The following is a 13571-nucleotide window of genomic DNA, read 5'->3' as shown; positions in this document are numbered from 1 at the left end:
CCAAAGTGTAAATATTTCAAAGTTAGGAGGCACAATTTTCCTTTCATGACACGAAACAAACTGAAAACAGTGTGTGCAGAGCTAATTTTATTAATGGTGCATGTTACAGAGGCAAAATAGATTAAAATAAAAATCCAGACAGGATTAGAAAAAAACACTATTTTCCACTCAACAGATGCAGAACCAGCACCAGGTTTGTAAAGGATTTAAAAATCAGAAATTCCTCTTCCTGCTACACAAAATTAAACAGCACAAAGCAGAAGTCAGTCATTGAGGGGAGGGTGAATGAAAGTGATCTCCAATAGATTCATCTTTAATGGAGGACTCACAGGTGGATCGAATGAACTACCAGAAACAAATGCAACTATGAACTTTTAACAATTCTGCCAGGAAGCCAAATAAAAAAAAAGTTTCTTAAAGGAGAAGTCCCTTCAGCCAGACCCTGTGCCTTAAAACATTTCGACCATTTGACAGGAGGGTCTGCAGTACTTGCCCCCGTCCTGAGCCCACAGTAGCTGGCGTCAGACCGTTGGCCATCAGCAAGGTTGGCACTGCTGAGTAATGAGATCACCGCAGGAGGCAGAGCTGCCCAAACCTGCACTTCAACTTGTGGCCAGTGGACATAACCAGCTAAACCCAACACGCTCCTCAGCCACGGAGCCTTAGTCTTCACATCATTGCTGTTCATACCACAGAACTAATGGGATCGAGGCCTAGCAAAAAGGAGTTGGGTAGTGAGGGGTGAGGACAGTGTGGGACAGGCATCACTCCCATGCAGCTGTTGCCTTCAGTGGATTAGAGGTCAATGAAAGTGAGACAATGGCCAAAAGTCAAGGGCCTGTGGTCACACTTCAATCAGTTCTGCCTTTGGCAGTAAAACTGAATTTCTGGACAGCTGCAAGAGTTCTCCACATTACTCTCAGAAGTAATTGCAAGGCTCGCTCAAATTGCTGGTGATGTTCTGCAGCTAGCTTCGCCTGTGCTGCTCCACCTGGTCATTTTTTTTTGCTTGAATTTTGTGGGACAGTATTTGTAGACTTTCTCTGTACAACAGCAACTTGGCAGTGTAACACCCACAGTGGCACAGAGAATATGTTCAGGAACAATACACCCTCTCCAGGCTGATCCAAATGCTGTTGGTGTAAAATCCCAGTGTTTTAGACTGTAATCTTAAGCATCATAATGAGCTGAAGAGAATCATACACATTTTCTGCCATTGGCTATCTGCTTTCTGCTTGTGGTGGATTTCTCCTCTCCACCCCCCCCCCCCACCCCCAGAATAGCTTTGGTTTAAAGTGAGCTTCTGATAAAACTGGGGTCCAGTAGGAGCCAGTGCCAGTTTTTGCCCTGACACCAATGTCTAAACAAAAGCCTCTCTAAATGCTCATTTCAGATAATCGAGGAATCAATAGAGTGCCCTCAAAACTAATAAAAATCAGTATTCTAAAAAGTTTTTCTATCTGATTATAGTTTAACAAATAGACTAAACAGACACCCATTCCTCTTCATTCTCCTTCACTTAGATCAACAGTCAGCACACTGAGCCCAACGCAGCACCACATTGTGTGAAAACATCCTTGCAGCCTCTCCTGCCACTGACTGCTTCACTAAAGCCACTGTCAACGTGAGCAACGTCCTACCAAACAGAACAGTGCAAACACCATCGACCCCCAACTAAAACCCCATCACCCAGCTCACTTTCTGTATCAGGGAATCTGGAGTCTGCGCCAGTTAGCCACTGGTCAATGCCTTTATGATTTTATCATTGTGACAGGCAGTAGCTAAAACAAGCTATTTGGAAGCAGGTTATAAAACAGAACACCAGGTGAATGTGTGGGGAATGGGGAGGAAGAACATCAAATAGCTGCTCACGTGGGTTCAATCGCCTCTTTGCACTGACTTGAGAACGATCGGGGAGAGGTGATCTACATGAGCTTTCCCCGAATTCTGGGCATTTCTAATTAAAGTATAAACTTTGCAAAAAGAATACTGAGAGGCAGAATTCTCTCACAGCCCAGTGCTGGAATCTGACAGATAGTCCACAGTTAACCCTTCACAAACCCCAACTCTGCATGCATATGCATTTAAACCAATTACTGTGAAAGATTTGAGGAAGCGTGTGAAATTATAGCATTAGGCAGAAAGCCTACACTTCAAGATCAACCTTAAAGTGAACAAAGGGGGTGGAGGCAGAAGGCAGCTGTGTGTCAACTGGGTTTTGCCAGAAATTAATCTTCACTTCGATGCTCTAACTGCTGGAATTTACAGTTTAATCGCTAATTGTAGCGTCCAGAGAACAACTGAGAGATATAATGTTCCCCTTTTATTCCCAAAACCAAGGTCTCCCACTTCCTCCAGGAAGCAGGCAGTTCAGATGTAGCAGGTAACTTATTTGAGTGCGAGCCCCTCCTCTCTCTCTCCCTTGTTCGACGAGGTGGGAGCAGGGTCTCAGCGGCGTGGGCGAGTTGCGTGGTAACAGCAATAGAGTTTAGTAGATGTGTGAGACCAGGCCTGGCCTGGCTGACAAGGCACACAAGTGCCCTCTATTACTTCATTCCTCCAGACAATCTCCTCGTCTCAAACTGCTAGCAGTGGTCTCTCTCTTTCTCTCTCTTTTTCCTCCTCCTACTCTCTCCCTTTTCTCTTCTCTTCCTCTGGTTTGGTTGGTTTCTCTCTCCTGTTGCTCTCTCACAGTTGATGCCTCAGTAGTCGCAGTGGAAACAGGTATCCATTTATGTTTTTTTTCCCCAGATTGAATTACTGTTGAACTAAGCTTGGCTCAAGCCTAGCTCTCCTCTCCTTAACCTGGCAAGATAAAGGACAAACATTAATCAACAACTCGCAGTCCCCACTTCACATTCAATTTTCATCCTTTAGCAGCAAGATTCATTGGTTAAAAAAATACCAGTAATCAGTTAAGTCCAATCTAACTCTTACTCTCCCAAGCAAAACTACCTGACACCCACCCCAAGATTGTGCCAATTCTCCTCCAAACCTAACAGTCTAATCAAGATGCCACAGTTGCAAGCAACCCCAATGGCATGCCACTGTCTCCGCCACTCTCTCAGCCTAGAGCTGACGTAATTCCCCTAGCTTTCCTCTCCTCCATTCCTAACCCTAGCCATTGTTCTGGCTTCCATTTCCTCTAACTAATGTTACATTAATTCCCAATCCCAACGCCACACTTCCTGACCTCCATCTTATTCCACAGCCCAACATTTCCTTCCACTTAATTCTGCCCTTCAATAACATGATAAATGCCCCAGAAACTCAGTTACCACAGTTTCAACGGCAACCGTCTGGGGCCATCTTAAGCTAGCTGAAGATGAAAACTTTTAAGCGAATGGGCAGATACCAGACCCCAGTACCGTTTATGATCAATAATGAGAAACTTGCTCACGTTCTAATACTGTGACAGCCCGGTCACTCCATGTTGATACGCACGTTCTCCCTGGTAAGTGGAATCCTGCGACAAGGCCACATCGATCTGAGACTTGAATTCATCTCCCAGATAACTGTCCTGCAATTAGAATTAATTACAAAATACAAATAAAAACTAGGAACAATATTATGCCAAATAATTAAAAGCAGAGCCATGAATAAAAGATCCCAGAGGATCTCAACAGTTCTGACCCAAAGTGCACCAATAAGAGGACAGTGCCTATACTATAAAAAGTATTCACCACTAGCCCCCAGAAGTTTTCATGCTTTATTGCTTTACAACAATGAATCACAGTGGATTTAATTTGGCTTTTTGACACCGATTTTAAAAAACTTTCATCTCAAAATGAAAACGGATCTCTACAAAGTGATCTAAGTTAATTGTAAATATAAAACACAAAATAATTGATTGCTTAAGTGTTCAATGTAATACACTAAGTCATCACTGGTGCAGCCAATTGGTTTTAGAAGTCACATAATTAGTTAAATGGAGATCTGGTTTTGAAGACCTGTGTGCAGCCAAGGTGTTTTAATTGACTGTAGTAAAATACACTTCTATAGCAGTTGGAAGGTCCAACTGCTGGTGGGTCAGTATCTCCCGGCAAAATCTACATCACGAAGACAAAAGAACACTCCAAGCAATTCTGCAAAAACTTTATGAAAAGCACAAGTCAAGAAATGGATACAAGAAAATTTCCAAGTCACTGAATCTCCCTTGGAGTACAGTTAAGTCAATCCTCAAGAAATGGACAAAAATATGGCCCAGTTGTCTATCTGCCTAGAACAGGTCATCCTCAAAAACTGGGGGGCTGGCAAGGGGACTAACGAGGAAGGCCAGCAAGAGACCTATGACACCTCTGGAAGCGCTACTAGCTTCAGTGGCTGAGATGTGAGAGTGTGCATACAACTGTTGCCTGTGTGCTTCACGGGAGAGTAGCAAAGAGAAAGCCACTGTTGAAAAAACAACTCACATGAAATCTTGGCTAGAGTTTGCCAGAAGTCATGTGGAAGACTCTAAATGCAGCTGGTAGAAAATTCTATGGTCTGATGAAACCAAAATTGAGCTTCTTGGCCACCAGACTAAGTACTATGTTTGGCATAAACCAAACACCTCACATGATCAAAAGCACAGCATCCCTACCATGAAGCATCATGCACCAGGCCCTGGAAGGCTTCTGAAGGGTAGAGGGCAAAATGAATGCAGCAAAATACAGTTAGATAGATACTTTATTCATCCCCATGGGGAAATTCAACTTTTTTCCAATGTCCCATACACTTGTTGTAGCAAAACTAATTACATACAATACTTAACTCAATAAAAAAATATGATATGCATCTAAATCACTATCTCAAAAAGCATTAATAATAGCTTTTAAAAAGTTCTTAAGTCCTGGCGGTAGAATTGTAAAGCCTAATGGCATTGGGGAGTATTGACCTCTTCATCCTGTCTGAGGAGCATTGCATCGATAGTAACCTGTCGCTGAAACTGCTTCTCTGTCTCTGGATGGTGCTATGTAGAGGATGTTCAGAGTTATCCATAATTGACCGTAGCCTACTCAGCGCCCTTCGCTCAGCTACCGATGTTAAACTCTCCAGTACTTTGCCCACGACAGAGCCCGCCTTCCTTACCAGCTTATTAAGACGTGAGGCGTCCCTCTTCTTAATGCTTCCTCCCCAACACGCCACCACAAAGAAGAGGGCGTTCTCCACAACTGACCTATAGAACATCTTCAGCATCTCACTACAGACATTGAATGACGCCAACCTTCTTAGGAAGTACAGTCGACTCTGTGCCTTCCTGCACAAGGCATCTGTGTTGGCAGTCCAGTCTAGCTTCTCGTCTAACTGTACTCCCAGATACTTGTAGGTCTTAACCTGTTCCACACATTCTCCATTAATGATCACTGGCTCCATATGAGGCCTAGATCTCCTAAAGTCCACCACCATCTCCTTGGTCTTGGTGATATTGAGACGCAGGTAGTTTGAGTTGCATATCATATCATATCAGGAAATCCTGATGCAGTCTGCAAGAGAACTGCAACTTGGGAGATTTGTTCTCCAGCAAGATAATGCCAAGTTACACAGGAATTGCTTAAAGACAACAAAGTTAATGTCCTGGAGTGGTCAAGTCAGAGTCCAGACCTCAATCCAATTGAGAATTTGTGGCTGGACTTGAAAAGGACTGCTCACTCACGATCCCCATCCAATCTGACAGAGCTTGAGCAGTTTTGAAAAGAAAAAGGGGAAAAATTGCAGTGTCCAGATGTAGAAAACTGATAAGAGACCTATTCACACACACTCAAATCTGTTGCTGCCAAAGATGCATCTACTGAATACTGACTTGAAGGGAGTGAAGATTTGTCCAATGAATTATTTTGTTTAATATTTGTATTTACTTCAGATCACTGCACTTTTTCACGTCTTTTTCTGCTTATCAGTGTCAAAAAAAGGCAAATTAAATCCACTGTGTTTCAATGTCGTAAAACAATAAAACATGAAAAATTCCAAGGGGGTGCAATTAATTAAGATGGCTATGGTGCTTGTAAAGGAGATGAGGAGATGGAAGTTTGCTACGCTTTAAGAAAGTTTCTCATAAACGACCTGGTTCACAATCCAGGTCTGCAGCACAAAATTGTTCTTCTCTACAAGTTTCCATTATCAATGTAAGCTGAGCTGAGATTTACCTGTGAGAGTTCTGGCTGAGACAGGCCTGGCTGGCTCATTTGTGAAGGCTGGCTCATGGAGATGTATCCCTGGGTAAGCGGGCCCTGAGAGAAAGGCTGCGACACCACATCTTGACTGGCCTGGCTATTGGGTAGGTTGGCCTGGTTGTTCAACTGATTTCCCAGGCTACGGTTTCTCTGACGAGCCCCACGGCTCAGCTTCCCTTTTGCAATTCCACGACCTTTGAACAACAGTAAGCTTTAATATTGGTTGACAGCAGAAGACTCTGATACAAAAACCATCATCCCTCTGTGACCCAGTTTCTTTGTGACATCCCCATGGTTATATAAAGGAACAAGCTGCATTTACCTGCTGCAGGACCATTTGCCTGTCCAAAATAGCCAGGTGGAGGCATCGGAGGCATCATCAGGTTGAAGGGGATAGGGATGTTCATTGCAGCAACGTGGCTGGGACTGGCTCCAATCATTCCAATCTGATCATGGGTCTGGAAGTACATGTTGGAAGGGCGACCCGCTGGTTGTAGTGGAGATGAGAGATGAAAATATGAGAAATATGAGAGACACTCAAAAATCTTAGTAACATCACAAGCAAACACATCCCTTTGCAAAATTTAATTTACCCTCTGCAACACGCCTTTTGATCCTGCACTCCTCTTTTAATCCCAGTGTGGAACTGTAGCATTTTCATATTAGCACAGAAAACACAAAAAGAAAGTAGCCATATGCCCCCCCCCCCCCCAAGCAGTGTCTCAATCTTCTTCCCCATTCTCTTTTGCTTCTGATCCCCAAATCCTTTTGGATATTGAAATCAATCACCCATGGCCTTCCATCCTTCTGAATTGGAAAATTTCAATTATCTACAAAACAGGTCATATATCTTTCAAACAGATGACCTTTACTCAAAATTTCATCCCCATTTCTAGACTCATTAGCAAAAGGAAACTGCCTTTTGCAATCCTTTATGTCTCATTGAAATCAGCTCATTAAACTCCATGGAATTGAGCTTATCACCATATTTCACCTTACACAGCCCCTTCATTCCTGGATTCAAGCAAGTAAATCCGCAAAGCAGTAGCAATATAGAATAGTATAACATATAGATTTTAGTGTGTGGTTACAATCCGAAGCAAAGGGATGAGAAACTTCAGCTAATTACAGGGAAATGTTACGAGATCATACTTTAACTTCATAAACTTGAATCCCATGATCACAGTGTCAAGAAGCCAACCAACTTGAGCCAAGCTTGGATTAGTTGACATTCATATTAATCAAGCTTTCAGTGCCAACAGTTCTGAATTCAAACAAAATTACCTTGGCCACTCCTATCATACACTGAGCCTGGGATGATGGCTTCTCGAGCATCATACATGGCCGTGGTCATGAATCTAGCTCCCTGAAACACAGGAATATTCATTAGTACAAATCACATCCCACTAAAGAACTAGTTTCAGTTTGAAGAACACTATTTAACTCCAGACCCAAAAATAACACCATTGGAAATACGTACAACAGCCAACAGTTAAGTGGCATATTGACAGGCGCATGAACAAGCAAGGAAGAGAGGAATACAGATCTTTTACAGGCAGGTGGAATCAGTTTAAACTGGCATCACGGTCAGCACAAACATGGCGGCTGAAGGACCATTACCGTGCTGTTTGCAAAGGGACCAGACTGCTGTCTCTCTAATTAGACTCAGACATCACTCAAGTACAGACAACACTGCTTGTAAGCTGCCAGTTGCCTGCAGAAATTCCACACAAAGAAATGGAACTAACAAAATTGTACATAGGGAAATTTTATAAAACTCCAGTTTAAAACAACAGTGGGTAAAGAACAAACACAAGGAAATCTGCAGATGCTGGAAATTCAAACAACACACACAAAATGCTGGTGGAACACAGCAGGCCAGGCAGCATCTATCTTCTCCCTATAGATGCTGCCTGGCCTGCTGTGTTCCACCAGCATTTTGTGTGTGTTGTTGAGTGGGTAAAGAAACCAGCTGCAAGGAGTTTAACTGTTTCAATCACTTCTGTGTGAACAATCTGCCACAACCATCTGCCCATGTCAAGAGAAATTGCTGTCTGTCACAGATGGGTGAGCATCTAGCTGAGGACAGACCGACTGTCAGCAAGCTCTACGCTTTCCTTACCGGGTTGATGGTATTGACAAGCTTCCGGGGTTTGCTGAATTGCATTAAGCTCTCACGTAGATTATTCAGTGGTCCCTCCACCAGCACTTTCTGCTCCTTGTAATAGTTCAGCAGGTGATTCCACAGTGGCTGTTTAGACAGAGCCTTTGGATTCCCCACAATAATTACACCGTATCTGAAAACCAGAGGTTACATAAAACTTTTTGATTACATTTCAAAAGGAACTGAAAAAATTTCCAACAGAATTCCCCACCTTACAAAGTTCCCATCCATCCCACAAACTTAATTTTCCTATCTGTCCACACCTCCCCAGATCTTTTCTGCTACAGAAACTAATGGCTACTTGTTTTTGCCCAAATTATACTATTTACAGACCTTGGATATTGGGCAAGAATGAGCAGCTATATGACACCCAATTTTAGTGTTTAACACAGAACAGGAATGCAAAGGGTGTGAAGCAAATGCCTACATAATAGCACATTATAGACTTGTGACATACCACTGCATAACACAATACACTCAACCTCACATGCACCTAATTCTCACAGCCATCAAAACAAATATATTCCCTCTCAAGATCTCATTTAGCCACATAATGCTACCAAATACCTACACTTGATTATGCACTCTGCTTTTAATATCTTTTTGCAATATCACCTCTTCCCATAACTTCTCACCTTGCCCTTGTCAGAGCCACATTCAGGCGGCGAGGGTCATTGAGAAATCCAATGCCCTGATGTTCATTTGCTCGAACACACGATAGGATAATGAAATCCTTTTCTCGACCCTGAAACGCATCCACACTTGCAATCTCCACCTCCTAGAAGATGCACACAAGAATTTTATAACACAGCAACTCCAACTACCAAACGAATAGAAAACCTCAATATGCTCAATGTTGCCACGATAAAATGTTCTACTGATTTTTACTGTAGCGATTCCCTGCTGCTGAGAAACCCTCAACTCTATTTTGCATTAGAAAGGCTAACTTGTGGTAGACCATAGCACTGACAACATTGCCTAAACTACCACAAAAATGTTAGTAAACAGTACCTGGTAGAGTTTGGTGTGCAGAGAACCACTGAACTGCATATACTGCACCAGGTATGACCGCTGCCCCTCATACGGTGTAATGATGCCAATCTGATCTGGTTTGGCACCTGCTTTCAGAAGTTTGGTGGTGATCTTCTCTACATTGGCTGCCTCAGTCCTGAGAAGAGAAGAGATTTCAGCTTTGAGGTACTAGACGTGACAAATGTTGGTGGTAAATCCCTGCCCATCATTCCAACGCTATAATATTGTTTAGCACTGCCTCTACATTCCTGCTTCATTGCCAAGATTAACAAATAATTTTCGATGCCCAGATACATATACGTTTACTCAAATTATTGCTGTGCTTTGCCATTATAATAGTGATTGCACTAAACACAGCAAAAAGATTGGTTTTGTCTCCTATTCCTGACAAAACAAAAGCTCAAGGAATCAAAAATATTAAATAATTGCCTTTGAAAGATCTAAAATAGCTGAAAGGAAGTGTATGATTTGGCAAAGATTTATTAGCTCTGTACTCACCTATTAAGGTATGAAGTGCCTGAACTGGCGATTTCCTCCTGTCCTTGAGTCACATAGAAAAACATTGGCTTGTCAGGCTGTGGCCACTGGAAGTCGAAACCTTTCTTAATACGATCCGCTGTGAACCAGAAATAAACCATCAAAGAGACAAACCCACAATGCAGAATGATCTCTCATTGCTTAGCTATACACCTATCAGCATACACTGCACTTCTACACATATTCAGTGACAATTCTTTCTTGAGATTTTAGTACACTACCACTAGGCAATAAACAACTTTGCTGAGTGAAACTACTGGACATAAATCTACTTTTAGATCTGTTAACTATACAAAGTCAATAGGGAATGAGTTAATGCCAACCATTAAAAGCCAAGATTAACTCTAACTTAATAAGGATATAGAGATAGACAGCTAGGCTTAATTTTGAACCATCTGTGATCTACTGGTATATTTATGGCCTATCAGGTTTTGGGGAAATTAGATTTTTGTTTTCACCAGGTCACCTGCATCTTTCACTAATCATGATACACAGGAATAACACTGAGAAATTACATATAACGTTAATATACATTTAAAAACCCAGAAGGTTTTTTGTTTGAAAGTGGTAATGAAACTTCTACTAATAGTCATACTTGCTGTGACCAATGTACCATGTTCCAAAAATCACACAAACAAAACATATTCAAGAGAATAGGCCTGACTGCAGAGACTGTCACTACGCACACTACTGAAAATGCCACATTAAAGTAAAATCAATGACAGACCCTTGGGTTCAAGAAAATGGATGAGTTATTTTGTAAACTGTCTCTGCCTCCAATAATTTTACCTGCAGTAACACCATTTTGCAGTGAGCCCTCATAGAAAATGTTGGATGGAAAGGCACTGAGGGCTGGGTGCATCCGGTATTGGACTTGCAGACGTATTGGGCGAATCCCCAGAACAACCAGGCGCTCAAACAGCGACTGAGACAGACCAGCTTTCGCAGCTTTCTTGCACATAACCACTGGACCTAGTTGGCAATGATCACCGACCAAGATCAGCTATAAAGAAAAACAACTCAAATTCAAAATTGTACCCATTTACTTTGTGGTTGATCCCCCCAAAAATCAAGTAATCTCACTTGGTTCAGTTCAATATGGTTGTCTTAGCCAATGGTAACTAGCTGATTTGTTCCAAATGGTTAAGCAATGTTTGTTCACATAATGCAAGAAACAAAATGCACATCTAATTAAAAAATTCAGCCATTTGAGGTGAGTCAGTGACATCAATGAATTGGTACCGCCTGCCTTGAGCTGAAGTCTATTATAGTTTCACCCTCTCAAGTTCAAGAAAATTACTTGGAAGGACCAAAGAAAATCAGTTCAACAGCATTAAGTCTAATTTCAGCCCAGATAAAATCTTACCCACACTTCCAAACTCAAGATGGATCATAACCAAATTATTAGTCTTCACAGAAAAATTCAATGTTAGCCTCACTCATCTTTTAGAGAATCTCAGTCCTGAACTTTATGACATGGTCTTTAGTATTCTTAATTATACAAAGTCTTCTCTGCAATTTGCAAATTAAAAAAAGACTACACAAACTCTCAATGCACATAACATACCTGCTTTGCTCCCAAGACCACAGGAACCATACATTCTGGCTCTGTGGCCTGGGTGCTCTCATCAATCAGAATGGAACGAAACTGCATCTTAGCCAAACGAGGATCGCCGGCTCCTACACAAGTGCAGCAAATAACATCCGCATTCTATAAAAGAACATAACACAATTGCTTAGAGGCAAAAAAAAAGTGGCTTTGAGTAGAACTACAACAGAGCAAACAAAATTAATTCCACATGTAATTCTAGAGCAAGGGCAGTCAATAATGTTCTGCTGGGATTTGCAAAGCAGGGACATTCGGACATTGCTGTCAACCTCAACACTATTGCCACCCACAAGATCTTCAATGACTTGTCTCCCAAATAACAAATTCATTAACATGCAGTAAAACATTTAAAAGTACCATTTCACGAGCAGACATGCAAGTAGGTGATCTTTGAGAATTATGAAGCACGTGATTTAATGCAATAAAATGACGAGCTTCCTACCATCAACAGCTCACGCTCTGCTGTCCTTTTAAGGGCACGGTAGCGTTTTTCATCGGCGGATGACAGCTCACCAGTCTCGTCCTTCAGCTGCTGCAGCTTCTGCAATTCAGGCATGCTGGAGAGCAGAGCAAATGGATATTATGTGTCGTAAGTGTACTGCTGACCACAACAACAACTACATGCACAAGCCAGAGAGCTGAGCCATTTTAAGTTACAGCAAAGCTCCAAGCATTGGATGCTGATGCACATGGCCAATATGGTTGACCATTTTAGTTACTGGTGGGCCCCTCAGGAGCAGAAAACCACTAACAGCCATCCTTCAACTTTTACAGAACCCAGGACCACCTGTACTCCATAGCAGCATTCCTCATCTAGACACTGATGCTGGTTTAGCTCAGTGTCTAAATTCTCAAATGCAAGAACCTAAACCGTGCAAGTCAGGAATGACCCAGAAATGCTCTAAACCTGTTTAAAACATGCACCAAGATCTCAGTATTTATTATCATCCAAAGGGGCTGTATAGGGGATGGAAAGGACAGAGTTTGTAGTCAAATACTGTATTTAGACCTACGCCAGATGCACTAACTGGATAGACAATGGTATTTAAGCAAATGGACACAAACCTACCACTTTCTAACTGGCTTTGGTTAGAAACTATTTCAGTTCACTGTTTGAGCTTTGAGAATCAATGGAAGGAACCATATTTTTTTAGTGCATTCACCATTCTCATAACACCAAAAAAAAAGCCCAGGTGCTAGAAAATGTTAGCAGGAAAAATGAGTTCTCTGTTCAGTCTTAAAATTTGAAACAAACAGAACTTGATTAAAACCAGAAGTTGTAAACCATAAGTGTCTGTAAATGACAGAATCTACACTCCATGGACTGGTCAATGCCTAAATCTCAACTAGCATGCTCTGTCAATACGACAGGACAAAAGATATAATACTTTTGTTGGGAAGTATTCCGGAACACAGATGTTGAAAGGCAGAATCAATTAATCTTTATTTACTTAGAGATTTAATACAGTAACAAGCTCTTCTGTCAGGGCACTTCACCCTGCATTGTAAGTTCACACATCTTCAATGCAAACACAGGACAGTATAGAGTGCCTTGCACTTTGCATGACCAATAAGCTGGTGCCCCAAGCAATAGCTACTTACCTGTCCATGTTACGGATCTGATTATGCAAAGCCAAGAACGAGACCGGTGAATCAATAGCCTCACGACTCTTGGCGCATAGCCGCACCACTTTCAAGCCCGTGTGGTGGATCTTCTCAGTCAACTGGTCCACTGCAATGTTACTTGGAGCACACACCAGAACAGGGCTACAAGAAAAACATATTAAAGCTACATAGCAGTACTCCAACCAACTGAATCTACAGCACAAGTGCACCTAGTAAGAAATTCAGATCACACTAATTAAAAGAAACCATTAAATAGCTTGCACAAACAGCCTCCCAAGTAAATTTTTAGAAAGTCTTCCATGTCAACATTAGACACTCATGAACATTTAAACCCTTTGTTACCTAAAGTTAACATGTCTTTGAAATGGGCCATTTTATTGGGAACCCTGTATATGGATCCTAATTCTTAAATTCATTATTATAAAGCAAGAGAAGCAGTAAAAGAATATTA

General features: G+C 41.8%; 1 protein-coding gene across 2 annotated transcripts in view; it reads right to left on the bottom strand.

Moving 5' to 3' along the window:
- Positions 1–69: 69 nt before the first annotated feature.
- The window catches only part of upf1 (UPF1 RNA helicase and ATPase), a 52924-nt gene continuing 39422 nt past the window's right edge, over positions 70–13571 (bottom strand). For both annotated transcript variants that reach the window (XM_073068440.1, XM_073068441.1), the window contains exons 12-24: positions 13097–13261; positions 11937–12051; positions 11453–11596; positions 10675–10888; positions 9847–9964; positions 9328–9484; positions 8952–9094; positions 8275–8449; positions 7437–7518; positions 6475–6639; positions 6126–6346; positions 3401–3520; positions 70–2805 (exon numbers count right to left, since the gene is read on the bottom strand). In XM_073068440.1, coding sequence (XP_072924541.1) covers positions 3404–3520; positions 6126–6346; positions 6475–6639; positions 7437–7518; positions 8275–8449; positions 8952–9094; positions 9328–9484; positions 9847–9964; positions 10675–10888; positions 11453–11596; positions 11937–12051; positions 13097–13261 — 1816 coding nt within the window. In that variant the 3' untranslated portion in view covers positions 70–2805; positions 3401–3403. The remainder of the gene's footprint in view (positions 2806–3400; positions 3521–6125; positions 6347–6474; positions 6640–7436; positions 7519–8274; positions 8450–8951; positions 9095–9327; positions 9485–9846; positions 9965–10674; positions 10889–11452; positions 11597–11936; positions 12052–13096; positions 13262–13571) is intronic.

The sequence above is a fragment of the Hemitrygon akajei genome, chromosome 16 (assembly GCF_048418815.1).
Source record: "Hemitrygon akajei chromosome 16, sHemAka1.3, whole genome shotgun sequence".
Taxonomy (NCBI): Eukaryota; Metazoa; Chordata; class Chondrichthyes; order Myliobatiformes; family Dasyatidae; genus Hemitrygon; species Hemitrygon akajei.
This window is presented reverse-complemented; position numbering and strand designations above follow the sequence as displayed.